Consider the following 17205-nt stretch of genomic DNA (forward strand, 5'->3'; position numbering starts at 1 on the left):
GTATTCAAATGGATTCATTGTTTTGCTCTCATAAATACTTCTCTTGAGTGTTGAGGCAAACTCACAGTATCCAATTTGATAAGAGATCTGCTTTAATTTGTTTGGAAAAATTAATCTCTTTAGTAGAAAATAAAAATAAAATGCACCAATTGTGTGCAAATTGATAGCTGGATAGCCCACCATAAGGGAAATTATTAGCACTCACACTGGCTTGTACTTTTCTTTAATTGTGATTCATTGGCTTGTTTGAGGTCAGCATGTAAGTCATCACAGTTAATATGACTTCTTATTGGAATGATTGTCCAACTGAAGGAAGACAGGTGGTTTCCTTGGCCTTTACAAGAAGAAGAAGCCTCCTCCTACCAATTTGGAAGTAATAAAAAGCTATCACTTCTCCTTCTTTGAAGAAAAGAAAAAGAAGAGAGAGAGAGAGAGAGAGAGAGAGAGAGAGAGAGAGGCTTCTTTCTATATCCCACTTGGTTAGTTTTCTTCTCCTCTCACTCTTAAAACAATCATATGATTGTGGGTCTTTACCACTTGCATCTTCTCTCACATCAAGTTTGTTAACCATAAGCTATATTCTCTAATCTTGGTTGACTCCTATTTTATGGTCTTTACATCATTCAGGGCTTTTTTGTTCATCTGAAAGAGGAAGAATAAGTTTAATACACATGGAAGCAGCGGCGGCCGCGGGGGGCTGGTTCTCTGATCTGGTAAGTTCGTATGATTTGTTGCACTTCTTGTTCTTAGATTAATTCAAATGAGTCGACGACTAAAGTTTATGATGATCATCTATCTGATAATAATACTAACAGGGGATGGATGAGTCTAGTTTGTTTCATCCATGGGGAGCTGACTGTTTGGATGAAGTCACTGCCCAGCAAATCGCTGCTGCACTTGGGCAAGACTTGCACCACCAATCTATTTCCTCATACCTTCCGCCGCCGGCATCGAACGCCGCATCCGCCGCCGACGTTAACCGCGTCGTCGAGAGGCCCAGAAAGAGCCTCAAGACCACCAGCTGGGATTCTATCATCACTGATCAGAACTCGAGCCTCGCCCCCGACGCCTCGTCGCCGAGCATCCTCTCATTTGGCAATCCAGAGTCGCCAAAGCAGCAGCAGTATGGCAACTTCCTTGGGGCTGCAGTGAAGATGAAGGAAGAGTTGGAGTTCTCAATTCCTCATGGCACCAAGAGAAGCTACGACGCCATGACGTCCCAGGGGGTTAAGAAGGCGGGTAACTCCACAACCCGGCCGGCTTTTCAGAACCAGGACCATATCATAGCAGAGAGGAAGAGAAGAGAAAAGCTCAGCCAGAGATTCATAGCACTGTCGGCAATTGTTCCTGGTCTAAAGAAGGTATGCTGCTAATTGATTTGTCTTTCTTTGATGGCTTGAATTCTTTTTCACACCAAATAATTCTTATTTGTCAGATGGACAAGGCCTCTGTTCTTGGTGATGCCATCAAGTACCTGAAACAACTGCAAGAGAAGGTGAAGGCTCTCGAGGATCAGGCGGCAAAGAGGACCGTCGAGTCTGCGGTTCTCGTCAGAAGATCACAACTTTCTGCAGACGATGGCAGCTCCTCCTGCGACGAGAACTTCGACGAACGCCAACGAGGGGAATCACTTCCAGAGATTGAGGCCAGAATGTCTGAGAAAAGTGTGCTAATTAAGATCCACTGTGAGAATCACAAAGGTGTATTGGTGAAGGCACTGTCTGAGATTGAGAAGCTCCATCTTACTATCATCAACACAAACGTAGTGCCGTTTGCGAACTCCTCATTCGACATAACCGTAATGGCTCAGGCGAGTTAACCTTCAATTCCCCAGTGCATATATGATGCAGTACTTCTTGCATTGATGATTAATTCTTGTTCTGTTATGTTCAGGTTGAAGAGGAATTCACTCTGACTGTGAAGGATCTTGTCAAGAAGCTCAGCATAGCTTTCAAGCAGTTCATGTGAGAAAGCTAGCACTCTCCTTTTATTCCCCTTAGTCTTTTTAGGGCTAATGGTTGCCAATAGCAGTTCCCTTTTTCTCTTTTTTGATCTCCTCCTCTTTCTAAACAAGGCCTGTTAGTTTGTCCCCACACTTACAGAACACCATTTTCACTTGCTTTTGCTGCATGGAATTTTTTGTTTTTGTTTTTTATCCTTCTTTCCTACTACTATTTTCCTCTCTTCTCTCTATTCTCTCTACCTCTTTTTTGCATGGTTGAGTTAATAGTCAACTATGTTATTTTAGAGAGCTTAGACCTGTGAAAAGAAATTGTAGCTTCTTTTTTAGGGCCTGTATTGTTGGGGAGTTTGGCAAACCTTTTCAGAACCCTTTTACTTTCTCCCCCTACTATGTTGCCCTTTTCTTCCAATAAAGGGTTTGAGTTTTCAAACCTACCTCTTTGTTTCCTTTCAAACCATCACTACTCCCAAAAGCCATCATTGTGAGAAAAAATTGGTGCTATTTTTAGACTACGAGGGACTAGTAACAGAGCCTTTGTTTCAGATGTTCAGAGGAGATCCTTTTTTGAGGGAGCCTACAGTTATATACCTAATTGTGTCCTTTTTTTCCCTTAGTGTGTTTTGTTCATCTGAATAGACTGTATCAGTTAAATGTATCTTCCTACTTTGTTCTTAAATTTAAGTGCCTTCCTTTGTTTGCAAACTACAAGTGTCAATTATTTGCTGAAGCTTTCCAGAACTTGTGTTTGAGATGATGTGCTTAGCCTTCTCACTGATTTGGTTGTGAACTCTGGCAAGTCATATAATGAGTTTTCTAAAATGCTGACAGATGAGAAGGGACTTTTGGGCTAATTGATGAGGTTGTAAAATCTAATTGAAAGGCCAATAGAGATTCTGCTTGCATTGTTTACATAGTAGTGTAGGGAAACAATTACTTTCAATCTCCAGTATAGATTGTGATTGCTGAAGTGAAATATTATTCTTTTCTTTTCTTTTCTTGATGCATTATGACCTTGTAGGCTAATCATTATAGGCTAAACACAAGCTAGTCATTTCCAGATCGTTCTTTAGTGTATTTCAAGTTTGAATTGGTAACCATACCCACAAATAGAGCTTGAACAACACTTACTGACAAAAAAGTTGCACCCTAATAATAAACCATAGATCTCATGAAATCTATGCTCTAGGTTTAATTCCTCTTTACTATAGCTAGATCTATTAAGGAGTTTATACAAGTATTGCAGGATGGATGTAGGATATATGGAGGGAAATATGTAGCATTATTGGTGATTGCATGCATTTAGAAATTAAGATAGGATTGTTTATATTATTATTTTTTCAGCTTCTCACATCTGCATAGGAAGAAGCTTTGCACATTGGCTTTTTTTCAAGAGGTTAGGAGAAGGGCAGAGGTAGTAGATAAAGGTAAAGACAAGAGGAGGTGGGCCATTCGATTGGGCTTAACTTTTTCTCTATTTCTTTTCACTATTCCAAGTTTTGACACCAAATAATATATCGAAGGAACCCTGGAAATCCAGGGATGAAACCATAAGTTACTGGATCTAACATTCCAGAGTAGTTTCAGGAAACCAATCAAGGTAGCAGTCAGAGAATCCCAAATTTAACGCTAGCTCCAAGCACACTGCTTAGGACACGTAGAGCATTAGAGGTGCAGCTCCTCATACTTAGATATTATAAATTGGTCCAAGGGTTATTTACCTTCTTAGCAACAAGAGACGAACAAACTCTCCGCATGCCCGAATAGCCAAACCACCCTCGTTTTGGGACTTGTCGTCCTTATCCCGAACTACCAACTTAAGCCCATGACTTTGATAGCTTAGCCATATCCCGAACTACCAACTTAAGCCCATGACTTTGATAGCTTAGCCACTCGATAGACCGCAGCAAGACGCATTGATGAGGAAGCCAAGAGATAATTGGGTATAGGGTAGGGGTGTAGACAAGCCGAGCCTAAGCTCATTAATTCGAGCCCTCTAAAGATATTTAGGCTTAATTAGGCTCGGCTCGAGTAGCCGAGCCCGAGCTTGATTAGAGAAAGATGAGGCAGAAGAGACGACAAGGCAATGGCTTGCCAGAGGAGGAGGAGGAGGAGGAGGATGGGGCTAATAGAGAGGAAAAGATGGCGACAGCAGCTTGTCGATGGATGACAATGAGGCTGGATGAGAAGGTGAAAGAGGAGGAGACGACGAGGCCAAATGAGGAGGTGAAAGTGGAGGACAAGAAGGCAGCAGAAGAGGAAGATGAGGAGACGACGAGGCGGTGGCACACCAATATAGGATGAGGAGGCCAGGAGGTGAAAGTGGAGGACAAGGAGGCAATAGAAGAGGAAGATGAGGAGGCGTCACGGCTAACGATGATAGAGGAGGATGTTGAAAGAGGCTGGATAAGATTTAGGATTAGAATTATATAGGGATAGGATAATAATAGCTATTGGATAAAAGATATAATAGTTATAAATAAATAAATAAATATATATATATATATATATATATATATATATAAGGCTCCGGCTCAGCTCAGCTCAAGCCAAATTGAGCCGAGCTTGCAGCTCGTTTATTTTAACACCCCTAGTATAGAATAGGGAACTCAATTAGTGAGAGTAGTTTGTATTGCTTGGGAGAGTGAAAAGCATTTTCAACTTGCTAACTTGGATTTAACTCTTGCAAGAAAGTCCTTATGCTCATGGATGAGCAATCTCTTAGGCAATTTTTTTACTCCAAGATATTTAAAAGGGAAACACCCTTCAGGCACATTGAGGATGCGTAGAAGAGTGTTTTTATACGAAGCAGGGAGCTTGTAAGGGGAGAAAACTTTGTATTTAGTAAGATTAATTCAAAGATTAGTGAGTTTTTCGTAGTGATTAATACACAAGATATTAATACAAAAATCTATACTAGTATCAATATATATAAGTAGATTATTAATAAATTCGTCCCTCTTAAGTTTAGAAGGCAAAATCTGATTCATGAGGAAAGAAAAAAAAAATTTAGCAGCAGAATGAAAAGATGGAAAGATAAAAAGGATTACCAGAAATTACCAATATGTGTTTGTAAGCTTCAGGGGGTAGCTGGTAATCCTCAACTGGTGTTATAGTGACAGAAAGATCAGCGATAGTTGCTCCCTGAAGAAAATAAGAAACTGAAGTTTCATAAACACATCAAAATTTCCCAACTTGCAAATTGCAAAATTATGAATTTCCGACAAATTCAGTTTCTGAAGGAGAGAAACATAAGAGCAAGCTGCATGTTATGATGCTCGAACTCACTGAGAGAAGCATTGCTGTATCTGCTCCCTGTGAATTCTTGAAGATGACATAAGCAACCTGAGACCCCTCAGATTCACTGCTCAACGTAAAAACAAAATTTGTCAGATAACATACTAAACAAATAATCTAAGAAAAAGAAGGAAAAATAACCTTCGCATTTCAACATATTCAATATCCCCAGAGAAGGAAAAGAACTCTCTTATATCCGTTTCAGACGAGGCCAGAGAAATGTTGCTTACTTTCACAGTTCTCACCTGTAAAGGTGAGAGGTTAGAAGTGCATAATATTCTTAAAATCCAATTGAAAATGTTAACTCAGAATGAATAAGATTGGCAACCCCACAGCAAAATGCTGCAGAAAATGCTAGAAGACTAGTAAAAGAAGAATGTAATACACATGAAATAGGGGCATTTGCCACCAAAGAAAAAAAAACATTTAATTTTCAAAATAGCAAAAGTGAGCCCTTGTGTGTACTTTATTATAGAAAGGTGTGCATCTATATAAAAACTGGGACACACTCAGTTTCAATAATCCATCTTATTATTACCAAAACCTAAGAGTTTCTTTGTGCAAAAAGTCCCATGAAATAATTACTGCAACCCTTGCAGTTTTAGACAAACAAGGAGATATATATCTGTATGGACAAGTCTTCCATCACTCAAGGGATCTGCCATAATTAAGCAATACTAATGTCACTAATCTACCGTAGGAAGCTCACGTCAGAAACATCAATAGTCCAATTTGATGATATGTTCAACTGGGGATCCACTCCCATTCTCAGGTAGTCCTTGTCTAATGGGACCTGCAATATAACATGCTCCATTAGGGGCTTCACATGGAAAGTACAGGGCAGGAGCAGGAAAATATATAAAGAAAAGAAGTGCTCAAGATGAACAATCACAAGCTTTCATAATGAGATGAAAAGTTTCTCAAGGTGCCTCTAGCTTGGAATATTTGTAACAAAGGATACCGAAAATCTACGAGCAATTAAGACAGGAGCCTCCTTTTCATTATTAGGGAGTAGGATGGAATCAACCCAAAATTCAGGTATTTCAACAAATAGATACTTCTGGAAGTCCTGAGAAAAGTGATATCCTGCACTCTGCAAAAGTAAGAATATACGAAGGAATTCTATCTGTAACCTAACTTACATTTCAGGTATATGAATATCATGTAAAATCTAGGTAAATATACAGAAAACTCTGGTTCAGATTATCATTCATTATAAGTTTCAAAAAAGTGCTGCAGAAGTGAAAGTAAAATTATCACAATCGACAATTTTTATGAGACAGTGAAACAACCAGCTGCAATTCCTCAATTTTTTCACTATATAGAAAAAGAACTTTGAAGTTATCGTTTTTGTATCCTTTAGAGAACATCTTGTAGTGCAGATGCAGAGACCACAAGAACTTACATGTTACTATAATGAAACTTTGATATAAAAACTTGTCTGGACTCTTGCCATGAACTTGTCTACATCGTGACAACAAAATAGCTTGAAACTGCATGGCTAGTTTTCCCCTGTGAACTATATGAACAGTAATCACACAATGTCGACATAAATATAAACTTCTACTAATTCAATAAATAAATGGAAGTTTTTTTTCCTGAGATTAAAGATTTTCCACTAAATCAGTACTTTACCAAAGTTTCTTTTTTTTTTTTTGGACAAAAGGTGAAATACCACCCTATTTCAGTCATGAAACCTGAAAGCATTACATCCTACCTCCCCTGTAGGAGTAATTCAGCCCTGCTGTACATACACCACAATCTTAACCTACAAAACAACAGCAGATATAATGAAAGACTCAAACAGATAAATATTATAAAAAGCTTATTACTTCTTATTTTGCCTCATTCAACCGTGCAGATTTCTCATTAAACGCTTCCAGGCTTGTAGGTAAATGGTGATGCACATATATTGTAAAGAAGCATGCGAAAGTTAAACATCTTAGAAGTTGTGGTAATCCATATATGGGAGATAAATGGTACTCATTGGTTATTTTTTTAAAACAAAAGGATATATGGTTTTTCCTTATCTCACTGGACATTGTTACCGTGCTTTTTAGAATCACACTTAGATTTGACAATATATCATGTTAGATCTTCTGTTTGCATTTTTAACAGAGTACTCTAAATACCTTGACTAACACAAGTACCTTCTTAAAATTGGGACCAAGGGTAGTTCCCAGTGTTGCAATTTTACTAGACAAAAATGTCAAAATCATGATAAAGTCATAAATTGCTATTGCTTTAACAGGAAAATTTCCCTGCAAGTAATTCTTAAGATGTCAATAACTATACACCATAATTTGAAAATAATCCAACTCGATTAAGTTACTGAAATTACTACTACAGCCAAGATGGAATAAGAAACGAATGGAAGCACAAAGATATAAGAAAAAGTTTGTTTTACTCCTATCTTTGGTTGCAAAGCAAACTGGTCAGAGGATAAATAAGGATTAAACTACAAAAGCACAAGAAATCTTGAGCTTGAACCAACACAACAAAATCAAAAGAATTTCATATAAACAGTATTTGTGAAATATGGCTCTACATGTTATAGTCCTCTGAGTTTCTCACAAATCTGGGTATTCTTGAGATGAACTTTGAGAGAGTCGTGTTCTGTTGAACATCCTTTTATCCATGGGAAATGGGATATCATTACAGCACCATGAGCACTTTCCTATTTCCTTTATTTACTTTTGTTTCACCCCAAAATTTCCTCATTACCTTTTTGTCATTTCATTAATGCAGACAGTATTCCCCCAACAACAACAACAACAACAACATTTGTAAATCATTTCCCAAACCTGCTTAAAATGCTAGAATATTTGCGTGGAGAGAAAACTATGTCAATTTGATCAGTTCTTACTTGCTAAACGCTACTAGATCCTCGTAGAGCAGTTGGTTAATAGTTCACATCTCCAATTGGATCTTAATGTAGGTATTCTCGCATCTAGTCGCAACACACTTGAGATCCACGAAAGAACGGTTAAGAAAATCCAAAAAGAAAAAAAAAAAAAAAAACTGTTTCAGATCTACTAACCCTAGCAACGAGAAGTCATCATCCAACAAAAGAGAGGGAAGGAACAATTAAATCGAAGAGAACTCCTCGACGCTCACCTCCATTTGGAGATTCTTGAAGAGGATTCGCGATACCTCAACGAGATCGGAGATGGAAACGCCGCGGCGGGAGTTCCGGATCGACTCCAAGTTCTTGGGATCGGATGAAGGAGATGTATGTAATAGAGAGGGAGAGAGGAATTGTCGTGGCCACGACCACGTCGGATGAAGGGATACTTATAGCCAGCGGGAAATTCGATCAGTTCGTGGGAGTTTCAAAAAATAACTTCCCAATTTCGGTGGACAAGTAAAATCAGAGGGGCCACGTGAAATCCACGTGTCAAGAATTATGGGAGAACGAGATTTTAACCAAATTGGTACCCCAGGAAAAAAAAATTATATATATATATATATATATATATATATTACCTATTTAGTTTACCTAGATCCGAAATGGGAACTGACCCTACGGAGGAACTAAACTAGACTATGTACATTGATCACTTATCAATGGGCTTCTTTTTATCATCTTGTAAGGAAGAACAATGGGAGACCATTCTTGGGAACAAAGTTCTAAGGATGTGTACTGTTTATTCGCACGTGCACAAGATAGGTGCATGGGCGCACACACGTGCACACAAAATAAATGCACATCTATATAAAACTATTAGTTGGAATTATTTATCATTGTATGACCTAATTTGGTTGTTTATTGTGGGCTAGACTTGAGTTGAAATATCTAATCTGACCTACTTAATCATTAAAAAATTTCAAATGCGAAGCATAGAGAGATTAGTAGTAGTCTTATCGGTTATGCCAATTTATTCTTTTCCTCCTTATGTTTGACCTGTGTTGGTTTTCATGCGTAATCGTGCATATTATATTCTGACCCAATATACCAAAAACATTTCGAATTCAACCTTCTATTTTCTTATTTTCTCACATTAGCCCTTGTGGAACTGTCCACTTTTATGACTAGGTTTTCGAAATAAGAACTCTGTGAGGTACTTAAATGAAAATACCACACAAGGAGGAAAGTAGGAAACAAGAGTGGAATCCAAAAGACGGTGAAATCGACGAGGAGTGGAGGAGAAGACGACGAGGAGGAGGAGAGCCTAAGATCGTCGTATCCTTTATGTCGGATCCATAACCCCAGAGCGCTAGTTTTTGATCTCATACAACCCTTTTTGTTTGCTTCTTTTCAATCTTCTCCACCATGATCGTAGAATCCAATTCCCAGTCCAACCCCAAGCCCCTCGATCTCAAAAATCCAGATCCAAAATCTCGACCTTTTCCCGATGGAGTTGTCCCCGCCCCAAAAATCGAACCCCCCAACCCCCAGGAGCTAACCCTAAGCTACCTCTGCGAGAACCCGAAGCTAAATCTTCATGACAAGGGCCCTTCCGGTGGCGATCTCTTGTCCACAATGGAGAAATCGCGGTCCAAGGGGAAGGAAATCGTATCAGATTCGCCAGCCGACGAGGAAAAGCAGTGGATCGAGAGGGATTTCCTCCAGTTAGCCGGAGGCAAGCGGGATTGGCCGGACCGGATCAATGCCGATTGCCGCGAGAAGAAGGTCAAAATGGAGCCCCTCAATCTCTCCCTCAGTCTGCCGGACCTCTCGCTTTCTCTCAATTCATCTAAACCGGCGAAGAGGTCGTGTAGTGGTAATATCGGGACTGTGAATTCCGACGACTATGGTGCCGCCTCACTATCATATTCATGCTCGGTGCCCTTTTCACATAATCCCAGTTGCTCTTTAACGCAGAATTTTAGCGAAAGCTGCGATCTTTCGAGGGAGAACGACCAAATGTGGTATGGTGGCGAGGGGACCAACGGGTCTGTGCATAGTAGGTTCAAGCCTGTGGGTGATGGCAATAGCATTACCTTCTTGAATCCTAGTAAGTTTACTCACAAGGAGTTGGGCAGCAACCTTTGTAGAGGTAATAGCTCGGAGAATGTTTCATTCTTCCCGTCGGAGTTGCCAATGAGACGGATGAAGGCTAATGGGTTCACAAGTTCCGATAGTGGGAGGAATGTGATGCTTGCGTGGCCTGATAGGATCTTGAGGGAAATTGTTTCCGAGTCCGTCCCCGTAATGGCGCAGATACTCCACGATTTTTCGAATGAATCACTAGAAGCTTTGAGGGAAACTGTAAGGCAGCTTATAGATGTGCCTGAGAGAAAGGATGAGTTTGCTAGCCTGCAGAGAAAGCTTGAGAGGAGATCTGATCTTACACTTGAAACCTTATCAAAGTCCCATAGGACGCAGCTTGAAATTCTGGTTGCCATCAAGATGGGTATCACAAATTTTGTATCTGGGAAGACCCGGCTTCCATCTGCAGAGTTGGTTGAGATATTCTTGCTCATGAGGTGCAAAAACATGAATTGCAAAAACTTGCTGCCTATTGATGACTGTGAATGCAAGATATGCACCACGAAGAAAGGATTCTGTAGCGCGTGCATGTGCCCTGTCTGTCTAAAGTTTGATTGTGCTTCCAATACATGTAGTTGGGTTGGATGTGATGTTTGTTCCCATTGGTGTCATGCTGTTTGTGGACTTGAAAAGAATTTAATTAGACCAGGACAAAGCCCAAAAGGACCTATTGGTATGACTGAAATGCAGTTTCAGTGCCTTGGATGTGGGCATACCTCTGAAATGTTTGGATTTGTCAAGGAAGTTTTTAATTGCTGCGCAAAACAATGGGGCCTTGAGACCTTGATGAAGGAGCTGGATTGTGTTAGGAAGATCTTCTGTGCTAGTGAGGATTTTGAAGGGAAGGGGCTTCATTCAAAGGCTGAAGAGGCCCTCAACAAGCTCAGCAAAAGAGTGATTTCCCCTTCAGATGCATGTGACAGCATGTTGCAGTTTTTCAGATGTAAGTTTCCTAACTGATCTTCACATTGTTTTTAGTGAGCATTATTGAAACTATAAATGATTTGACTATGAAGGGTTGTTGCACATCATCTTTAGATGCTTCTTTCTGGCTACAAGGTCTGTGTCTATCCTCAAATTTGCTGGTCTGTTCAATATGCTCCTATAATATGTTACAGTCTTAAGATTGCTGGTATTGGATTGATGTATATATCCATTTAGAGTAATTATGGGTAAAACTGGTAGCTAATTCATGTACTCATATCAATGCAGAAGTATGAACTGCAAACAAACTTTAGTATCCATCTAGTATGCATGTATTTTTCTATTTGAATTAGGAACTTGGTATGTAAGTTGATCTACCAATCATCACTGTTTTCTATCCAAAATGCGTGCTTCCCAAATTAAGAATTAGGAAATTCTCTACTCCCGTGTTCCTTTAGGTGTTTTTAATTTTCTTCCTGTATATTGCACTCTGAATATGTTGAGTTCTCTTGCATTCATGTACTTTCAGATTCTTAGCAATCTAATAATATGTCTGCAATTCCACGATCAGTTTACATGGTGCATTTTGCATGCTTTATATATATATATATATATATATATATATATATATATATATATATATATTTGTTGTTCTCTTTATGGGAGCTACAACTTGTACTGTGGAGTGCAATGCAAGATTTTAACTCATGGGAAAGATAACGAATGGATTGACCATAATTTCCCTTTCAATAAGAGAGTAACCATTGTTCGGTGGATGGATGAGCACATTTCTGAGCTTGTATTTTTCTTTTTCATGGGTAAATAAAAGTTTCCAAGTATTATTATCCAATGCTCTTCATATTAAAGAAGTGCTTGGCAAAGCAGGACTTGAAGTTGGGAAGGCTCTGAGTAAAGTTTGGACAGGTTTCACGATCTAATGGGAATATTTACCCTCTATATACTACTGCAGTTATCTATTAGTTGAGTGATTGTTTTTAAATCTAGGAAAGTTGACAGGTACGAAGTCCAACCTTATTGGTCTTCTGCCAAATCAACTTCAAGTAATTCCCCTAGATAGAAAGAGTGCACAAAGAAGAAAGATGCAGCTTTCTGGACAGAAGTTCATGATCATCACCTAGGCTTGAGTTGGCAAGCTTTATGACCTCCATACGTTTTATAACAAACACTTAAGTCAGAGGCAAACTATGTTAAAAAGTCCCCATTTTTGGTTTGGAAATAAAGTTTATCAAGCCAGCAAGATAGTAGCCATGCAGAGACCTCCTTAAGTGACAGGCAGTGAACTGAAAGAATCCTAACAGCTTTAAGAAAAAAAAATTTGGGAGAAGCCCAAGAAATAGAACTTAACTTATTTGGGCTAAAACAGATATCCATTTGTAATGTGAACATTTTTAATAAGCTTTGCTTCTTGTGTGGAGTGTGATAGCATGAAGCATTACATAAGTCGAAACTACTACTTCACAAAACAAGTGTTAGAACAAAGTATAAGAAACATTTGATGCCATATTTAAAACCATATCATCATAACATCTAGTATATTTTATTTTTAGTGTTCTATCACATCCTCCTTTATCTAATAAAGTGCAAGAAAAAGGGTGCATCCTAATTTCTAAATAAAAGCACAGTTTTTCTTATTAGAAGTTCAGCAATATGTAGGCATTAAGTAATGACTAGGTGGTGCTAGGCACATTATTTTGCCATGGTTTTGTCAGCGCCTAATCAATGATATCGAAGAAAGATCTTAGTTCACACTTTATACAACCTTGTTGAACTCATTTATTTTGCGTTAACTATTACAATAGAGTGATGGACTGCTGTATAGATCTGCTTCTTAATAATTTTCATATGTTTAATGCACGATTTTCATCCAGTGCCTGTAATATTGATCCAGTTCTTGAATAAGGTCCTCTCTTCCAGAGGCTATTTAGTCTCTGTGAAATAGGAACTTCAGGAAAGCATATCATGACATCATGTTGGTTCTCATAAAAGGTTCGAATCTATAAGGAATTATGTGAAAGAAACTGATGCTGTACTTACAGTTTATATAAGGCAGAACAGATACACATTTTTACTCGTTGTGGTCTTTAATTTCTTGTCAATGAATAGTGAACCAACGATCTATATGGGAACAATAGTTATCACATGAGATATAGGTCTAGTGTTAAAGCATTAAACGATTGTTGCCATCATCAGCATAAGCAGTATGTTAGCTATAAGGTACATCTCAAAAGATTGTAGCGATTCATAGAAGAGCTCAGCTGATTGATCTCCCAAGATAATATCAACTCTCTAAAAAGGTGCTACTGTTTGTTCAATTAGGGATCTATTGAGCATGTTACATCAATTTAGGGCAAAATATCGATCTAGTTTACTTTAGTAGTTTAGTCCCATATAGCATGGAGAAAGAATTTCCCTCTGTTTTTTTTATGCTACACATGCTTTGGGTGTGACTCTTAACTGTTGGCAGTTTCTATCCCATATTGGTTTGCATTTCATATCTATTCAATATCCTGTCTGTTGTTTTGTTAGCAAAACCTGCCATTCACTGACTTTGGTGCTCTAGTTGTTCACTTTTAAGCCAAATTGTGGAGGATGGTTACAATTCACCAGTAGAACCTACTCGTGATCCAGTTGATACATGTAAAACTCTCTGACATCATCTTATCTATTCAACATAGTTTGGGTATAGAGCAACTTGGATGTAGTACATGGCATAAACATTTGGTATCTTCAACTTTCTGTCCAGTTCTTGATTTTTCTTAGTTATTAGCACAAAACTGTTGCAACTTCTGTATAAATTTTTCCTCTTCAAAATATGCAAGTCACATGGTATATGCAAGTGAAGCCAAAGGAAGTTTGTTTTCCTAACCGTGCTTGCATCAGCTATCATTGTTATTATAGCAGTACTGTTCTAGAATTGGTTAATTTCTGTGCAGGTACCAGAATGTTTCCTCCATGAGTTGCTATGGAATAGCATACATGGTGCATCTAATTATCGTTAACGTAGTATACAATCAAAAGGCATTAATTTATTATATCATAGCGATGAGGTTCTTGAATTGGTTAATTTTCTGTTAAGTACCAGAATATTCTCTCCATGAGTTGCTATGGGAGAACTTGTATGATGCATCTAATTTTTGTCAATGTGGTATGTGATCAGAATGCAATAACTTTATTAGGGCACATATATATAGACAATATAGTATATCTAATTGCCTGATGATTATATATTGTACTTGCATATAATAGAACAAAATCAGTGCTTATCTTTTATGCTGCCATGTCACTATTATGTGATGCCTGAATGCACAGTATCAAGCTACATATTGCGGCTTCTATAGTTAAAAATTCCAGTTCTATTTAATCTTTGACATTTTATTGTCTTATCATTGCAGATGGAGTCACAGAGTTCTCTGTTACCGGTAGTACCTCTAAAAAGATATTTACAGCCCAAGCAAGTAAACTTACAGATGCACTTCCTCTTGCGTCACCATCGATGATCACCCCATTGAACTCCAATTTCAACTTCCAACCCACCAGTTCGATGTTAGACACACAGATTTGTTCTGTCAAAACAGAGATAAAACCTCTTGCAACTGAGCATCATTTCATCCCATCAAAGGAGGATGACTTCCAGAGCTTGGAGACTATTGTAAAGTTCAAGGAAGAAGAGGCAAAGCTCTTCCAGAGATTAGCAGATGATGCTAGGAGGGAGGTGGAGGGCTACCTCCAAATTGTCCGTGCCAAATCTGAGAAGCTGGAGGAGGAGTACGAGACCAAGCTAGCAAACCTGTGCTTACAGGCGACCGAAGAGAAGAGGAGGAAGAAGCTGGAGGAGCTTAAAATGCTCGAGAACTCCCATTGCGACTACCACAAAATGAAGATGAGGATGCAAGCTGAGATAGCAAGCTTGCTGCAAAGGATGGAAGCAACAAAGAAAACATGGGTATAGCCAATGCGGCCGGTATAGTCTTTGCCTTATGCATGATTTTATTTGTTTCTTTTCTTTCTAATGCATTTATCATCTGTAAGAATTCTGTACTAACTATGTTGATGTGTAATTTTCTATCCTTAGTATATATTCAGGTGATACACATGTCGAACTTCTGAATCATCCAAAGTGGAATGCTCTCTGTTCATGGTTAAAAGTTTAGTTTAAGATGTCATAGTTTGTGTAGTAATCATGATATGCATCTCCATAGAATGCTTTCTGTTCATGGATTGATAAGTGAGCATCACTCTCACACAATGTTCTCTGTTCATAGATTGACAAATGAGCTTCATAAGGCCAACTGCAAATTTCTCCTGTATAATTTGTCTGCTCATCGCGATTCATAAATTTTATAGTAACACTTAGTTTAAGGTACTATAGGAAACTTAAAGGCGGATAATACTAAATGCCATAAGATTAAAGTAGCACAATGCAAAGTTACAATAACTCTTTCTTTTATTCCCTTTCTCTCTGTAGAGGTGTAACTCTATTTGCTAGTAAAGCTTAATAAAGCTGAAGGCTATTATGATCAATTGAGTAGGGCTAGAAACTCTTTATGTTCAAACTCTAGAAAAAATTTCACATTTTTCTAGCCCTTCATTGCGGCTTGTGTTGGGAAACAATTATCTTGTGATAAGGTTTCTCGGATCCAGGTGTGCTTTAAATGGTTAGGAAACTTTAGAGCTTCTCATTGTTCTAACATAAAGTCCCATCTCTAATTAAATTCTGTTCTAAGATGATCTTTTATTGACTTAATTGACAAGTTCTTGCTTTGTCATACACCTCCATGATGGTTACCAAATTTTTAGGCATTATTTTTGGTGGACTACATTCTCTGCAGATGTACAATAGCAGCCTCAATTTTCACTTTCATGTAAGAATTGGATTCCTACCTCCTGATTCAGTTTTCTTTACCTTTCATTTCCTTTGAAGTTGAACAATATATGCTTAAAATGTACCATTATTTTGCGTTCGTATAGAAGTTTCATCATAAGCTACTCTGTGGAAATTATTCTTTAAAGGGTGTTTCAGAAAGCATGATATAATGGTTAGAAAGATAGGAGTCTATTGTGGAGCAATATGTGTTTCAATTCAATGGCTCAATTAGTAGAGATATCTATTCCCATGAGGAAGACAGCTTGTTTACTTTATCACACTCTTCTATCAGTACTATAAAATATGCATCATTTAAAATTATACTTGTTGATTGGAGTTAAGGGGCTTTTGCAATTGATTATATCTAGTTTTTCAATTTACAATAATAAATTTTAGTGTACACAGTACATATGCATAGACTATAAAAAATATACATGTACTCAATTTTATATGCTAACAGGATCAATAACTAGACAAATTGATAGAAAAAACTATTCACTAGTAGTGAACAGTGATGGCCTACATCTAAGACATCCATCATGTCAAGGAGTACCATCATCCTTGTCATCATCATGTGTCATTCATGGTGATTTTGTCACTCCTCTTCTGGCATGATGGCCTTCTGTGCCCTAAAGTTTAGGTCTGCCTGCATTATAACCATCACACAAACTTTCATTACCAACCTTGGTTTGTTTAGAAGGTTCTCTGTGGCAAATCATCTCTTGAAATGCTCAAAGGAGCAACATGCTTCACAGTCCAAGAAAGATCAAGAACTCTAAACTGCACTGCAAGTTATTAACTCACTATCTACTCTAAACGTTTTCGACTTATAATAAGATAATATTAATTTTTACATTTTATATTCTAATATATTTTGACTTGAGATATTTTGATAGATCCAAATAAATAGCAGATAGATCTCATACCAATACTTAAGCTTTTAGATAGCAGCGGTCTTTATATTTTATATTTAACAGCAAGAAAATCTAACTTCTATAGTTGATTAACTTGTACTGCTGGCATAAACTCACTAGAGATAATCCTAAATATGCTTTACTTTTAGATATCTGTTATCAACTTCATGTTATTCTACCTGTTCATCACTGTCCTGATATTATCACAGTCAAAGATTAATTTAGTGACATA

The 17205-nt window shown here is 38.0% G+C and overlaps 3 protein-coding genes across 3 annotated transcripts; 2 read left to right on the forward strand and 1 right to left on the reverse strand.

The window, feature by feature from the left end:
• The first annotated feature begins 341 nt into the window (after positions 1 to 341).
• LOC140786643 (transcription factor bHLH18-like) lies at positions 342 to 2665 on the forward strand. Its single transcript, XM_073135235.1, has 5 exons — positions 342 to 479; positions 628 to 713; positions 816 to 1361; positions 1436 to 1810; positions 1894 to 2665. Exons 2-5 carry the CDS (start codon positions 672 to 674, stop codon positions 1966 to 1968), a joined length of 1038 nt encoding a protein of 345 aa, XP_072991336.1. The 5' UTR covers positions 342 to 479; positions 628 to 671; the 3' UTR covers positions 1969 to 2665.
• Positions 2666 to 4958: 2293 nt separating this feature from the next.
• On the reverse strand, positions 4959 to 8507 carry LOC140787181 (binding partner of ACD11 1-like). The gene is made up of 5 exons (XM_073135967.1): positions 8375 to 8507; positions 5967 to 6050; positions 5399 to 5502; positions 5249 to 5324; positions 4959 to 5104 (listed from the first exon to the last, which is right to left on the reverse strand). Exons 1-5 carry the CDS (start codon positions 8378 to 8380, stop codon positions 4970 to 4972), a joined length of 405 nt encoding a protein of 134 aa, XP_072992068.1. The 5' UTR covers positions 8381 to 8507; the 3' UTR covers positions 4959 to 4969.
• Positions 8508 to 9334: 827 nt separating this feature from the next.
• Positions 9335 to 15306, forward strand: LOC140786644 (protein TITANIA-like). The gene is made up of 2 exons (XM_073135237.1): positions 9335 to 11193; positions 14588 to 15306. The coding sequence occupies exons 1-2, from the start codon at positions 9531 to 9533 to the stop codon at positions 15142 to 15144; spliced, it is 2220 nt and encodes a 739-aa protein (XP_072991338.1). The 5' UTR covers positions 9335 to 9530; the 3' UTR covers positions 15145 to 15306.
• The last annotated feature ends 1899 nt before the right edge of the window (positions 15307 to 17205 follow it).

This window comes from Typha latifolia, chromosome 4 (genome assembly GCF_019914945.1).
Source record: "Typha latifolia isolate L0001 chromosome 4, TyphaL0001v2, whole genome shotgun sequence".
NCBI classification, from domain to species: domain Eukaryota; kingdom Viridiplantae; phylum Streptophyta; class Magnoliopsida; order Poales; family Typhaceae; genus Typha; species Typha latifolia.